Genomic DNA, 15,000 nt, shown 5'->3' on the forward strand with positions numbered 1-15,000 from the left:
AGTAACATTCATAATAACATGTAATATATACATGATGTAAGTATATATGTCATGTAGTAACATTCATAATAACTTCAATGTTTTGATCAGACGGTGACGTATTAATTAAAAAAACGCATCAATGTTCACTTGCCTTCAAGAAGAAGAAGAAGAAGAAGACTACTAATCATGGCAGACTTGATGAGAGACATAATAAAACAATCACTTACTGTACAATCCTTCTACTATGCAGGTGTGAGGCATTAATAAATATCATGTAGAATAAAGTTTCATGAGCCTCGGTGCTCATGAAACTTTAGATAACACCAACACTTGCTAATATTCAGGTCAATGGAGTATTGTTAGCACTTAGTTCTTGACTTCATGGTGGAAGTAGAAGACCTCCACTGACTGTGTTGTTAGTTGTTGACTTCATGGTGGAAGTAGAAGACCTCCACTGACTGTGTTGTTAGTTGTTGACTTCATGGTGGAAGTAGAAGACCTCCACTGACTGTGTTGTTAGTTCTTGACTTCATGGTGGAAGTAGAAGACCTCCACTGACTGTGTTGTTAGTTGTTGACTTCATGGTGGAAGTAGAAGACCTCCACTGACTGTGTTGTTAGTTCTTGACTTCATGGTGGAAGTAGAAGACCTCCACTGACTGTGTTGTTAGTTGTTGACTTCATGGTGGAAGTAGAAGACCTCCACTGACTGTGTTGTTAGTTGTTGACTTCATGGTGGAAGTAGAAGACCTCCACTGACTGTGTTGTTAGTTGTTGACTTCATGGTGGAAGTAGAAGACCTCCACTGACTGTGTTGTTAGTTCTTGACTTCATGGTGGAAGTAGAAGACCTCCACTGACTGTGTTGTTAGTTGTTGACTTCATGGTGGAAGTAGAAGACCTCCACTGACTGTGTTGTTAGTTGTTGACTTCATGGTGGAAGTAGAAGACCTCCACTGACTGTGTTGTTAGTTCTTGACTTCATGGTGGAAGTAGAAGACCTCCACTGACTGTGTTGTTAGTTGTTGACTTCATGGTGGAAGTAGAAGACCTCCACTGACTGTGTTGTTAGTTCTTGACTTCATGGTGGAAGTAGAAGACCTCCACTGACTGTGTTGTTAGTTGTTGACTTCATGGTGGAAGTAGAAGACCTCCACTGACTGTGTTGTTAGTTGTTGACTTCATGGTGGAAGTAGAAGACCTCCACTGACTGTGTTGTTAGTTCTTGACTTCATGGTGGAAGTAGAAGACCTCCACTGACTGTGTTGTTAGTTGTTGACTTCATGGTGGAAGTAGAAGACCTCCACTGACTGTGTTGTTAGTTCTTGACTTCATGGTGGAAGTAGAAGACCTCCACTGACTGTGTTGTTAGTTCTTGACTTCATGGTGGAAGTAGAAGACCTCCACTGACTGTGTTGTTAGTTCTTGACTTCATGGTGGAAGTAGAAGACCTCCACTGACTGTGTTGTTAGTTGTTGACTTCATGGTGGAAGTAGAAGACCTCCACTGACTGTGTTGTTAGTTGTTGACTTCATGGTGGAAGTAGAAGACCTCCACTGACTGTGTTGTTAGTTCTTGACTTCATGGTGGAAGTAGAAGACCTCCACTGACTGTGTTGTTAGTTCTTGACTTCATGGTGGAAGTAGAAGACCTCCACTGACTGTGTTGTTAGTTGTTGACTTCATGGTGGAAGTAGAAGACCTCCACTGACTGTGTTGTTAGTTGTTGACTTCATGGTGGAAGTAGAAGACCTCCACTGACTGTGTTGTTAGTTGTTGACTTCATGGTGGAAGTAGAAGACCTCCACTGACTGTGTTGTTAGTTCTTGACTTCATGGTGGAAGTAGAAGACCTCCACTGACTGTGTTGTTAGTTCTTGACTTCATGGTGGAAGTAGAAGACCTCCACTGACTGTGTTGTAAGCAGACTTTAGTCTAAGTTTACAAGTCAGAAACTGACATAAGGATTTGTTCCAAAGTGCTGTTCCTCTTTAACGTGTGGAAGTGTTTGTGCTCAGACGTGTGGGGGGGCAGGTGAGGCCAAGAAGACGTGTGGGGGGGCAGGTGAGGCCAAGGAGAGCGACCATGTGATCATCAAGCGGCAACTACGCTCCAAGACCAGCAGGAAGTGACATCATCAGAGCTGCTGAGGAGTCATTAAAGACTTTAAATTTATGCTTTTTATTTTGTCCATTGTTATGCTTTTGTAGCTGAGGTTGGAAAGAACTCCAAACTTTTTCAGTGGGAGAAAATAAAAGTGATTAGTACCTCCTGATGATGTTCCCTCATTCCAACACACCCACCATCTGCTGGACCCACACACACACACCAGGTGTGTTAAACTACCGTATTTTCCGCACCATAAGGCGCCCTGGGTTAAAAGCCGCGCCTTCAATGAACGGCATATTTCAAAACTTTGTCCACCAATAAGCCGCCCCGTGTTGTAAGCCGCATCTAACTGCGCTAAAGGAATGTCAAAAAAACAGTCAGATAGGTCAGTCAAACTTTAATAATATATTAAAAACCAGCGTTCTAACAACTCTGTTCACTCCCAAAATGTACGCAAATGTGCAATCACAAACATACGTGTATCAACATGGACAGAGCTGCGTGAAAAAAGCCACCCGGCCTCTTCGCGTAAACTTAAACTTACCTTAACCACTCGCTCATCTTTTCTTCATCCATCCCTTCGAGTTAGCTTTTATGATGACGCCGGCTGGAAAGGTCTCTTTTGGCAAGGTCTTCCTTTTGAATATCACCATGGGTGGAAGTTTCTGGCCATTAGCATGGCAAGCTAGAACCACAGTGAAGGATGACTTCTCATTCCCTGTGGTGCGAATATTCACCGTACGTGCTCCCGTTCCACAGTGCGGTTCACAGGAATATCAGTTGCTGTGAAATAGTAATCCGTGTGCGGATGGAGAGATTGCGTCTTTTCATGAACCGGATCCTTGTCGCTTAGTAGGAGCCATTTTGTGGTCTTTACAGATGTAAACAGGAAATGAAACGTACGGTGATATCCGCGCGTTTTTTCTTCTTCTTCCGGGGGCGGGTGGTTGCTTACAGTAGAAGAAGAAGCGCTTCCTGTTCTATGGGGGCGGGTGCTTACCTTGGCGGTTGCTTGCGTAGAAGAAGAAGCGCTTCCTGTTCTACCGGGAAAAAAGATGGCGGCTGTTTACCTAAGTTGCGAGATCGAAACTTTATGAAAATGAATCTTAATATTTATCCATATATAAAGCGCACCGGGTTAAAAGCCGCACTGTCAGCTTTTGAGTAAATTTGTGGTTTTTAGGTGCGGCTAATGGTGCGGAAAATACGGTACCAATGATACTCACACACACACACACACCAGGTGTGTTAAACTACCAATGATACTCACACACACACACACCAGGTGTGTTAAACTACCAATGATAGTCACACACACACACCAGGTGTGTTAAACAACCAATGATAGTCTCACACACACACACACACCAGGTGTGTTAAACTACCAATGATAATCACACACACACACCAGGTGTGTTGAACTACCAATGATAGTCACACACACACACACTAGGTGTGTTAAAGTTAAAGTAGCAATGATAGTTGTCAGGTTGAAACACTGATGACATCTATTAATCAGACAAGAAGCAAGGAATCAATCAGAGACAGAGTTCAATTTAGCTCATGAGGAGAACGCATGGAGCCGGACCCTTAGTCACAGTCTCGCCCTACGCTCTAAGGTCCAGCTCTTGCGTCTCTCTTTTTATTCAGGAGTTCCACAGTCAACAATACTAAGGCCGCCTCTAAAAGGAGTGGTCACATATTTTATGCAAAGCTGGTCCAGGACGCGCGATACGTGACGGAATGTTCTGGGGGTCTTGTGCTTTTGCCCCGTCACCGCTTCGTCTGCGTGTTGGAATCTTATCTTGTTGAGGTCCTTGAAGTCTCTGCCTCGTCCGTGTGCCGTCATCCCATCTTCGCTGAAGTGGGTTGAAGTCCTTGGCTGTTGGCGGGCTCAAACAAAGATAAGATCTACAGCTGAGGACACCCCTCAGACAAGAACTATTTGTCCTTGCTCACATTAGAAAAAGTCCAACTTGAGCACAATAGCTAAATAACTCAAGCAACGGACTTTAAGCATACTAAAGTTAGTGTGATAATATATACATCATTATTCTAACAATAGTCACACACACACTAGGTGTGTTAAAGTAGCAATGATAGTCACACACACACACTAGGTGTGTTAAAGTAGCAATGATAGTCACACACACACACACACACTAGGTGTGTTAAAGTAGCAATGATAGTCACACACACACTAGGTGTGTCGAAATTTGTCCTCTGCATTGACCCAACCCCTGGGAGGTGAGGGGAGCAGTGAGCAGCAGTGGTGGCCACGCCCAGGAATCATTTTTGGTGATTTAACCCCAAAATTCCATCCCTTGATGGAATTTTGCTGAAGCAGGGAGGTCATGGCTCTCATTTTTATAGTCTTCGCTATGACTCCTTTCAACTCACAACCTACCCATCTCAGGGCGGACACTCTAATCACTGAGTCGCTGTGTGTGTGTGTGTGTGTGTGTGTGTGTGTGTGTGTGTGTGTGTGTGTGTGTGTGTGTGTGTGTGTGTGTGTGCGCAAAATAAGATAGGACACACTTCCTGATGATAGTCATGTGAGCTTTGGTCAGCTGATAAGGACCACACACACACACACACACACACACACATCTGTTCTTGGTGAGTTGGACTTCTTGTCTTCTTCTTCAAATGTTTCTTTTTTCTAACACATTGTATCGTGTGTGTGCGTGGGGTTTTTTTTTGTGTGTTTTTTGTGTGTTTTGTGTGTCTGTGTGTGTGTTTTGTGTGCATGTGTGTGCGTGTGTGTGCGTCTGTGTGTGTGTGTGTGTGTTTTTGTGTGCGTGTGTGTGTGCGTGCGTGCGTGCGTGCGTGCGTGCGTGCGTGCGTGCGTGCGTGCGTGCGTGCGTGCGTGCGTGCGTGCGTGCGTGCGTGTGTGTGAGAGAAGCCAGACACACATCAGACCAACTTGGTTTTTCCCAGTTTGCGCAACAAGATGGCCGACAGGAAGTGTGCGTTTTCCTCCTTGGAGGTGATGCTGATGGTGCTGTTCGTTGCCATGGCAACTGTCAGCGTGACACTGCTCACACTGATGGTGACGAGTGACAGGAAGACAGGTAAGTCACCTTTCTTTTCTGACTTTTCATCTCCGCCAATCAATCACCTTCACTCAGGTTCTGACCCGACTCCGCCCCCAAGTCCTGAAACGCCACGCCCATCTTTTCTGATCGGAGTGGGCCGTGCTGACTGCACTGGACCCCCTGCTGACATTCCTCTGGTGGGTCCTCTGTCTGTCTGTTTGTCTGTCTGTCTGTCTGTCTGTCTGTCTGTCTGTCTGTCTGTCTGTCTGTCTGTCTGTCTGTCTGTCTGTCTGTCTGTCTGTCTGTTTGTCTGTGTGTGTGTGTATACATGTGTGTGGGTGTGCTGCTAATACGTGTGTGTGTGTGTGTGTGTGTGTGTGTGTGTGTGTGTGTGTGTGTGTGTGTGTGTGTGTGTGTGTGTGTGTGTGTGTGTGTGCATGTGTGTGTGTGTGTGTGTGTACATGTCAGTGTGTGTATACATGTGTGTGTGTGTGTGTGTGTGTGTGTGTGTACATGTGTGGGTGTGCTGCTGATACATGTGTGTGTGTGTGTGTGTGTGTGTGTGTGTGTGTATACATGTGTGGGTGTGCTGCTGATACGTGTGTGTGTGTGTGTGTGTGTGTGTGTGTGTGTGTATACATGTGTGTGTGTGTGTGTGTGTGTGTGTGTGTGTAGATGGGCTATGCTAACCCTCAGCAGACAGCTGCAGGAATTCACACTCGCTTGTTCAGTCGAGCCTTCATCGTTGATGACGGCCAGCACAGAGTGGTCTTCGTCACCGTGGACGTGGGAATGATCTCACAGAGGCTGCGACTGGAGGTGCACACACACACACACACACACACACACACATGTATACACACACACACACACACACACACACACACACAGTGCACAATGATTACTAGAGCATACAGTAGATGTTTACTAATACACACAAAGTAAGTACATACATAGTTTACTACTGTGTGTACTACCATGTGCACTATGTAGTGTGTACTACCATGTGCACTATGTAGTGTGTACTACCATGTGCACTATGTAGTGTGTACTACCATGTGTACTATGTAGTGTGCACTACCATGTGCACTACCATGTGTACTATGTAGTGTGTACTACCATGTGCACTATGTAGTGTGTACTACCATGTGCACTACCATGTGTACTATGTAGTGTGTACTACCATGTGCACTATGTAGTGTGTACTACCATGTGCATTATGTAGTGTGTACTACCATGTGCATACATTACCTTGGGCACTATGTAGTGTGTACTACCATGTGCACTATGTAGTGTGTACTACCATGTGCACTACCATGTGTACTATGTAGTGTGTACTACCATGTGCACTATGTAGTGTGTACTACCATGTGCACTATGTAGTGTGTAGTACCGTGTGCATACATTACCATGTGCACTATGTAGTGTGTACTACCATGTGCATACATTACCATGTGCACTATGTAGTGTGTACTACCATGTGCATGCTGCAAAGTGCTTGCTATTAGCACACAGTGAAGTGGCATAAAACAGTGAAAGTGATTGTTCCTATAACCCCTTTGTTTCAAATGTTTGTTCCACTTGCATCTTGTCTGACTCACACCATAAACAGCCTTCCCTGTCACCTATTCTTCTTCCTTTTCCCGCTTCCCTGTCACCTATTCTTCCTTTTCCCGCTATCCATCCACTAATTCAAACTGATCCAGCAGTGCAATTGAAGATTGTTTTATTTACAAAAATCAAGGAACAGAATACTCGGGAAACAAAATGAATGAGCCGAGGTCTACAGACAGGTGAGGTCAAAGACGGTATGCTGGTGCCCGACTGCCAATCACGCGCCCAGCACGCTCCTGCCCCTTATAGGCCTGCGTGGGAACTTTTCACCAGCTGCATAGGGTGCACCCTGACATACACACATCAATCACTCAAAAATAATCAAATAAACATAGATTCAAGTTGGCTCCTACACACCGACCCCTGATTGATCTTTACAGACTCAATCACATTCATTCATTTAATGCAAAAAAAGGAGCCTATTCCATAATAAACAAACAAAATGCAAAGCCTTGAGAGAAAATAAAGTATATACATTACGTCCTTTGTGGGCGTCTTGTGGTCTGGTCTCCATGACTGACCAGTCAGCCCTCAGCCTCCAGGATGCGGCACAGCTTGGTGATAGGCCTTTCGATGACTGAAGTCTTTGTTTGGAGCTTGACTGACCGGACCAGGCCTCCTCCATCTGGCCGAGTCTCCAGTACTCTGCCCAATGGCCAGGAACCCCGTGGGGCTGTGGGGTCGACCACCAGGACTACATCTCTTGGCTGCAGGTTGTTCCTCACTTGGCGCCAGATACTCCCTTGTCCATCTGTGCCAGAAAAGGTCAGCCATATAGTGGACCTGTTTCCAGCGGCGCCTGGCGGAGAGATCCTGGCTCTCGAAGGTGCCAGGGGGATATGATGTGTTGAGTTTTTAGAAGGAGAATGTGGTTTGGGGTCAACGGCTCTAAGTCCTGTGGATCTGGGGAGACTGTGGAGAGGGGACGACTGTTGAGGATTGCCTCTGCCTCGCAAAAGATGGTGTGCAGGCCCTCATCATCAATGACTTGTTGGTGGAGAGTAGAGTTGAGTACCTGTCTGACAGACCTGATGAGCCTCTCCCAGACTCCACCGTGGTGGGAGGCTGCGGGTGGATTTAATGTCCACTGAATTCCCTCAGAGAGAAGGGAGCCTTGGATTTTCCTGTCATCTAGTGAACTCAGGGCCTTTTTGAGCTCGGCTTGAGCTCCCACCAGGTTAGTGCCATTGTCGGATCGAATGTGCTTAACTTGTCCTCTCCTACAGACAAACCTCCTTATAGCATGGATGCATGAGTCAGTATCTAGTGTGTAGGCTACCTCCAAATGCACCGCTCTACTGCTCATACAAGTAAAGAGGGCCCCATACCTCTTGACTAGGTTCCTCCCTCTTTTGACTGTGATTGGGCCAAAGTAGTCTAACCCGACATTAGTAAAGGGAGGGAGGTCAGGGAGGATTCTCTCTTGGGGTAAACTTGCCATTTTTTGCTCTCCTGTTTTTCCTCTCACACGTGGACACACAACACACTTTGAAATCACCTTTCTGGCTGCGGAGTTTCCCTTTACCACCCAATATTTCTTTCGGAGCTCAGAAAGCATGTGGTTCCTGCCACTGTGTCCAGAGTGTTCATGAATGTGTCTCAGGATGAGAGTTGAGATATGAGCATCTTTGGGGAGGATACAGGAATGCTTGGCTTCCTCGGGCATTGCAGATCTATGCAATCTACGCCCTACCCTTAACATGCCTTCATCTAGCATGGGATCTAACCTGCTGATGTTGCTGCTCTTACGAACACTAGATGAAGCTGTTTTGAGTGTTGCCATCTCCACAGGGAATGATTGTCTTTGGACATGAATGATCTCTGACTTTTCGGCCTGCGAGACATCTTCCACTGTGAGGCGTTGTCCACCAAGTGTGGGCCTGAAAGTTTTGAGTTCCTTGTTGACGTTGTAGCTGTGTGAACGGGTGGCAGTTTGACCTGAGAGGAGTTCCTTTTTCCTTTTAGCAAGCAAGCGTAGAGTGTTCTTCGTCTTGAGATACCATGCCACTGCTCTAAGGAGCTTTTTCCAGTTTGAAAAGGAGGAAAGCAGCTGGTTTGTGGGAGTTTCAGTGTTTACCACTGTAGTGAAGACAGTAGTGTTCTTTCTGACTTCTGGGTCATCCTGTAACACTGACTTGGAGCCCCATTCTTCCTGTGCAGGCCAACTTTCCTCTGCTTTCCATAAGAAGTCGGGAGCATGTATCCATCTCCTTTGCTGCATGAATCTGCCAGTACTCAGTCCTCTTACTGCCCACATACCTCCATTGAGACAGGTCTGTGTTGTCACGAATGAGTGAGACTTTGTTGGCCACGTAGGTCTTAAACCGTGCCTGGTCATTTTGGAGGTATTTGAGGACAGTTTGACTGTCTGTCCAGAAGATGGATGGCTGCAGGCCTGGGTGTAATTCCTTCCTGAGCATTTTGTCCACCTTTACAGAGAGTACAGCAGCAGCCAGCTCTAGTCGTGGTATTGTGATTTGTTTAAGTGGGGGGACTCTGGAAGAAATGCAACATGCACAGCTCTCTGAGGGCCGACCTGCCTGATGTAGCTCACTGTGCCATAGCCCACTTCACTGGCATCTGCGAAATGATGCAGTTGAACAGATGTAGGTGTTCCACAGGCCATAGGCTTAAAGCAACGTGTCACGCTAAAACATTTGAGACCCTCCAGGCTTTTGGTCCAATCCACCCATTTATCACTCAGATCTTGGGGTAAGGGCTCGTCCCATCCAAAGCGCTTTTGACAGAGCACCTGTAGCAACTGCTTGGCTGGGAGGATTAGAGGGGCCAGAAAGCCGAGTGGGTCAAATATGGAGCTCACGACAGAAAGAATACCTCTGCGGGTGTGTGGCTTGTCCATGATGTTGATGTTGAACTGGAAGGTGTCAGAGTTCACACACCACTGTAAACCCAAAGCCCTTTCTATGGGGAGGCTATCCTTGTCGAGGTCTAGCGTTCTAACTTCCCTAGCCTTCTGCTCTTGGGGAATGGAAGCTAGGACTGCTCTACTATTGCTAACCCATTAGGTAAGCTGAAACCCCCCCTTACTGCATAATGCAGTAAGATCTTTCACTAGCTGTTTAGCTTCTGGTTCTGTGGACACTGACTTTACACAGTCATCTACATAAAAGTTGTGTCGGATGGTGTCAGCTATCTGAGGAGGAAAACTATCCTGGTGGTCATTGGCAGTCTTTCTTAAGGCATAACTTGCACAACTTGGGGAGGACACTGCCCCAAATATGTGCACTAACATACGGTACTCCTTTGGGCTCAGACTAGTGTCTCCTTGTGGCCACCACAAGAAGCGTAAGTAATCTACCTGAGACCTGTCGACTCTGACCTGATAGAACATTGACTTGATGTCCACCATGTACTACACTGAATGTAGTACCGTATTTTCCGCACCATAAGGCGCCCTGGGTTATAAGCTGCGCCTTCAATGAACGGCATATTTCAAAACTTTGTCCACCTATAAGCCGCCCCGTGTTGTAAGCCGCATCTAACTGCGCTAAAGGAATGTCAAAAAAACAGTCGGATAGGTCAGTCAAACTTTAATAATATATTAAAAAACCAGCGTGATGTGGGCGCGCATGGAGTCGTATATCAACATGGACGGAGCTGCGTGAAAAAAGCCACCCGGCCTCTTCGCGTAAACTTACCTTAACCACTCGCTCATCTTTTCTTCATCCATCCATCCCTTCGAGTTAGCTTTTATGATGACGCCGGCTGGAAAGGTCTCTTTTGGCAAGGTCTTCCTTTTGAATATCACCATGGGTGGAAGTTTCTGGCCATTAGCATGGCAAGCTAGAACCACAGTGAAGGATGACTTCTCATTCCCTGTGGTGCGAATATTCACCGTACGTGCTCCCGTTGTATCCACAGTGCGGTTCACAGGAATATCAAAAGTCAGTGGAACCTCGTCCATGTTGATAATGTTCTCTGGCCGGATCTTTTTTTCAGCTATCTTGTTTTTACAATATGCACGGAAAGTAGCCAGCTTTTCTTGAAAGTCTTTAGGCAGTTGCTGTGAAATAGTAGTCCGTGTGCGGATGGAGAGATTGCGTCTTTTCATGAACCGGATCCCTGTCGCTTAGTAGGAGCCATTTTGTGGTCTTTACAGATGTAAACACACAAAGGAAATGAAACGTAATATCTGCGCGCTTCTTCTTCTTCTACGCGGGCGGGTGGTTGCTTACAGTAGAAGAAGAAGCGCTTCCTGTTCTATGGGGGCGGGTGCTTACCTTGGCGGTTGCTTGCGTAGAAGAAGAAGCACTTCCTCTTCTACGGGGAAAAAAGATAGCGGCTGTTTACCGTAGTTGCGAGACCGAAACTTTATGAAAATGAATCTTAATGTTAATCCATATATAAAGCGCACCGGGTTATAAGCCACACTGTCAGCTTTTGAGTAAATTTGTGGTTTTTAGGTGCGGCTAATAGTGCGGAAAATACGGTACATGCTATGTGGTACACTAAATGTATTACACTATGTAATACACTAAATGTATTACACTATGTAGTACACAAAATGTAGTACACACTATGTGGTACACTAAATGTATTACACTATGTGGTACACTAAATGTATTACACTATGTAGTACATGAAATGTAGTACACACTATGTGGTACACTAAATGTAGTACACACTATGTGGTACACTAAATGTAGTACACACTATGTGGTACACTAAATGCATTACACTATGTAGTACATGAAATGTAGTACACACTATGTGGTACACTAAATGTAGTACACACTATGTGGTACACTAAATGTAGTACACACTATGTGGTACACTAAATGCATTGTCAGAAACCCAACTTGTGTGTGTGTGTGTGTGTGTGTGTGTGTGTGTGTGTGTGTGTGTGTGTGTGTGTGTGTGTGTGTGTGTGTGTGTGTGTGTGTGTGTGTGTGTGTGTGTGCGCGTGTGTGTGCGTGTGTGTGTGTGTGCATGTGTTTGTGCGTGCGTGTGTGTGTGTGGGTGCGTGCGTGCGTGCGTGCGTGCGTGCGTGCGTGCGTGCGTGCGTGTGTGTGTGTGTGTGTGTCCATGAGCAGGTCCTGAAGGCCCTGCAGGTGCAGTATGGATCAGAGTACCGTCAGGACAACGTAGTGCTGAGTGGTACACACACACACTGTGCACCTGCAGGATACTTCCAGTACACTCTCTTCATGATCAGCAGCAAAGGTTACATCAAGTCTTCCATCCAACCTCTGGTGGACGGCATTGTCAAGGTGACACTCACTCATTCACTCACTCACTCATTCACACACTCATTCATTCATCTCTTTGGTCATTCATTCATTGGCTTTTTCACAAGCTCTTTCTACACATTCATTCATCATTTATGTTCATTAATTGATCATTTAACATGCATTCATTCATTCATTCATTCATTCATTCATTCATTCATTCAGTCAGTCATGTTGTGTTCCAGAGTATAGCCCTAGCCCATAGCAGCATGCGTGCAGGGCGGGTGTACAGGAAGAGAGGAGGCGTGTCTGGCAGCAGCGTCAACAGAAGTCCTCACTCCTACCACAACAACCCTCTGGAGGAGCGACTCAGGTGAGTACAGAAGTCCTCACTCCTACCACAACAACCCTCTGGAGGAGCGACTCAGGTGAGTACAGAAGTCCTCACTCCTACCACAACAACCCTCTGGAGGAGCGACTCAGGTGAGTACAGAAGTCCTCACTCCTACCACAACAACCCTCTGGAGGAGCGACTCAGGTGAGTACAGAAGTCCTCACTCCTACCACAACAACCCTCTGGAGGAGCGACTCAGGTGAGTACAGAAGTCCTCACTCCTACCACAACAACCCTCTGGAGGAGCGACTCAGGTGAGTACAGAAGTCCTCACTCCTACCACAACAACCCTCTGGAGGAGCGACTCAGGTGAGTACAGAAGTCCTCACTCCTACCACAACAACCCTCTGGAGGAGCGACTCAGGTGAGTACAGAAGTCCTCACTCCTACCACAACAACCCTCTGGAGGAGCGACTCAGGTGAGTACAGAAGTCCTCACTCCTACCACAACAACCCTCTGGAGGAGCGACTCAGGTGAGTACAGAAGTCCTCACTCCTACCACAACAACCCTCTGGAGGAGCGACTCAGGTGAGTACACAAGTCCTCACTCCTACCACAACAACCCTCTGGAGGAGCGACTCAGGTGAGTACACAAGTCCTCACTCCTACCACAACAACCCTCTGGAGGAGTGACTCAGGTGAGTACAGAAGTCCTCACTCCTACCACAACAACCCTCTGGAGGAGCGACTCAGGTGAGTACAGAAGTCCTCACTCCTACCACAACAACCCTCTGGAGGAGCGACTCAGGTGAGTACAGAAGTCCTCACTCCTACCACAACAACCCTCTGGAGGAGCGACTCAGGTGAGTACACAAGTCCTCACTCCTACCACAACAACCCTCTGGAGGAGCGACTCAGGTGAGTACAGAAGTCCTCACTCCTACCACAACAACCCTCTGGAGGAGCGACTCAGGTGAGTACAGAAGTCCTCACTCCTACCACAACAACCCTCTGGAGGAGCGACTCAGGTGAGTACACAAGTCCTCACTCCTACCACAACAACCCTCTGGAGGAGCGACTCAGGTGAGTACACAAGTCCTCACTCCTACCACAACAACCCTCTGGAGGAGTGACTCAGGTGAGTACAGAAGTCCTCACTCCTACCACAACAACCCTCTGGAGGAGCGACTCAGGTGAGTACAGAAGTCCTCACTCCTACCACAACAACCCTCTGGAGGAGCGACTCAGGTGAGTACAGAAGTCCTCACTCCTACCACAACAACCCTCTGGAGGAGCGACTCAGGTGAGTACACAAGTCCTCACTCCTACCACAACAACCCTCTGGAGGAGCGACTCAGGTGAGTACAGAAGTCCTCACTCCTACCACAACAACCCTCTGGAGGAGCGACTCAGGTGAGTACACAAGTCCTCACTCCTACCACAACAACCCTCTGGAGGAGCGACTCAGGTGAGTACAGAAGTCCTCACTCCTACCACAACAACCCTCTGGAGGAGCGACTCAGGTGAGTACAGAAGTCCTCACTCCTACCACAACAACCCTCTGGAGGAGCGACTCAGGTGAGTACAGAAGTCCTCACTCCTACCACAACAACCCTCTGGAGGAGCGACTCAGGTGAGTACAGAAGTCCTCACTCCTACCACAACAACCCTCTGGAGGAGCGACTCAGGTGAGTACAGGAAGTCAGGTGATGGTGGTGATGTCAGCGATGTGCTTTCAGGTATGACGACAACATCGACAAGCAGATGGTGCTCCTGAAGTTCACCGACTTGGACGGAGACGGCATGGGCATGCTCAGGTAAGGAGCTACGTCACCTACATCACCTATGTGGCCTACGTCACCTACATCACTTACGTTGCCTACGTCACCTACATCACCTATGTGGTCTACGTCACTTACATTGCCTATGTCACCTACATCACCTATGTGGCCTACATCACCTACATCACCTATGTGGTCTACGTCACTTGCGTTGCCTACGTCACCTACATCACCTATGTGGCCTACGTCACCTACATCACCTATGTGGCCTACGTCACCTACATCACCTATGTGGTCTACGTCACCTACATCACCTATGTGGCCTACGTCACCTACATCACCTATGTGGCCTACGTCACCTACATCACCTATGTGGCCTACGTCACCTACATCACCTATGTGGCCTACGTCACCTACATCACCTATGTGGCCTACGTCACCTACATCACCTATGTGGTCTACGTCACCTACATCACCTATGTGGCCTACGTCACCTACATCACCTATGTGGCCTACGTCACCTACATCACCTATGTGGTCTACGTCACCCACGTGGTCTTGCTCCACCCTGCAGCTGGTTTGCGGTGCACGCAGTCAGCATGAAGAACTCCAACCGCCTGCTGAGCAGTGACAACCTGGGCTATGCTGCCTACCTCATGGAGCAGGACAAGAACCGTGGCCTGCTACCTGGACAGGTGATGGCATGATGAGACACCTGCTTCACACCTGCTCAATGTGTGTGTGTGTGTGTGTGTGTGTGTGTGTGTGTGTGTGTGTGTGTGTGTGTGTGTGTGTGTGTGTGTGTGTGTGTGTCAGGGAGTGTTTGTAGCTGCTTTCTCCTCCAGTAACCTTGGTGACGTGAGTCCAAACACTGAAGGTCCTCACTGCGTCAACACAGCAGCTTCATGTGACTACCTCAACAGCTCCTGTCCTGATGGAGGGGTGAACACACACAC

At 47.4% G+C, this 15,000-nt stretch overlaps 2 protein-coding genes across 4 annotated transcripts in view; both read left to right on the plus strand.

Annotated features, from left to right (window-relative positions):
• Positions 1-2,250, plus strand: part of LOC133620036 (uncharacterized) — a 33,880-nt gene extending 31,630 nt beyond the window's left edge. The window contains exon 32 of the mRNA XM_061981187.2: positions 1,997-2,250. Within this exon, the coding sequence (XP_061837171.1) occupies positions 1,997-2,110 (114 nt within the window). The 3' untranslated portion in view covers positions 2,111-2,250. The remainder of the gene's footprint in view (positions 1-1,996) is intronic.
• Positions 2,251-4,657: 2,407 nt separating this feature from the next.
• Positions 4,658-15,000, plus strand: part of asah2 (N-acylsphingosine amidohydrolase 2) — a 17,935-nt gene continuing 7,592 nt past the window's right edge. Inside the window, exons 1-9 of one of the 3 annotated variants that reach the window (XM_061982146.1) lie at positions 4,658-4,706; positions 4,993-5,161; positions 5,219-5,322; positions 5,801-5,944; positions 11,794-11,970; positions 12,174-12,301; positions 14,003-14,080; positions 14,619-14,739; positions 14,861-14,986. In XM_061982146.1, the coding sequence (XP_061838130.1) occupies positions 5,041-5,161; positions 5,219-5,322; positions 5,801-5,944; positions 11,794-11,970; positions 12,174-12,301; positions 14,003-14,080; positions 14,619-14,739; positions 14,861-14,986 (999 nt within the window). In that variant the 5' untranslated portion in view covers positions 4,658-4,706; positions 4,993-5,040. Of the gene's footprint in view, positions 4,707-4,992; positions 5,323-5,800; positions 5,945-11,793; positions 11,971-12,173; positions 12,302-14,002; positions 14,081-14,618; positions 14,740-14,860; positions 14,987-15,000 lie in introns of all 3 variants that reach the window. The other 2 variants (XM_061982144.1, XM_061982145.1) reach the window with 2 other exon arrangements.

This window comes from Nerophis lumbriciformis, linkage group LG32 (genome assembly GCF_033978685.3).
Source record: "Nerophis lumbriciformis linkage group LG32, RoL_Nlum_v2.1, whole genome shotgun sequence".
Lineage (NCBI taxonomy): Eukaryota > Metazoa > Chordata > Actinopteri > Syngnathiformes > Syngnathidae > Nerophis > Nerophis lumbriciformis.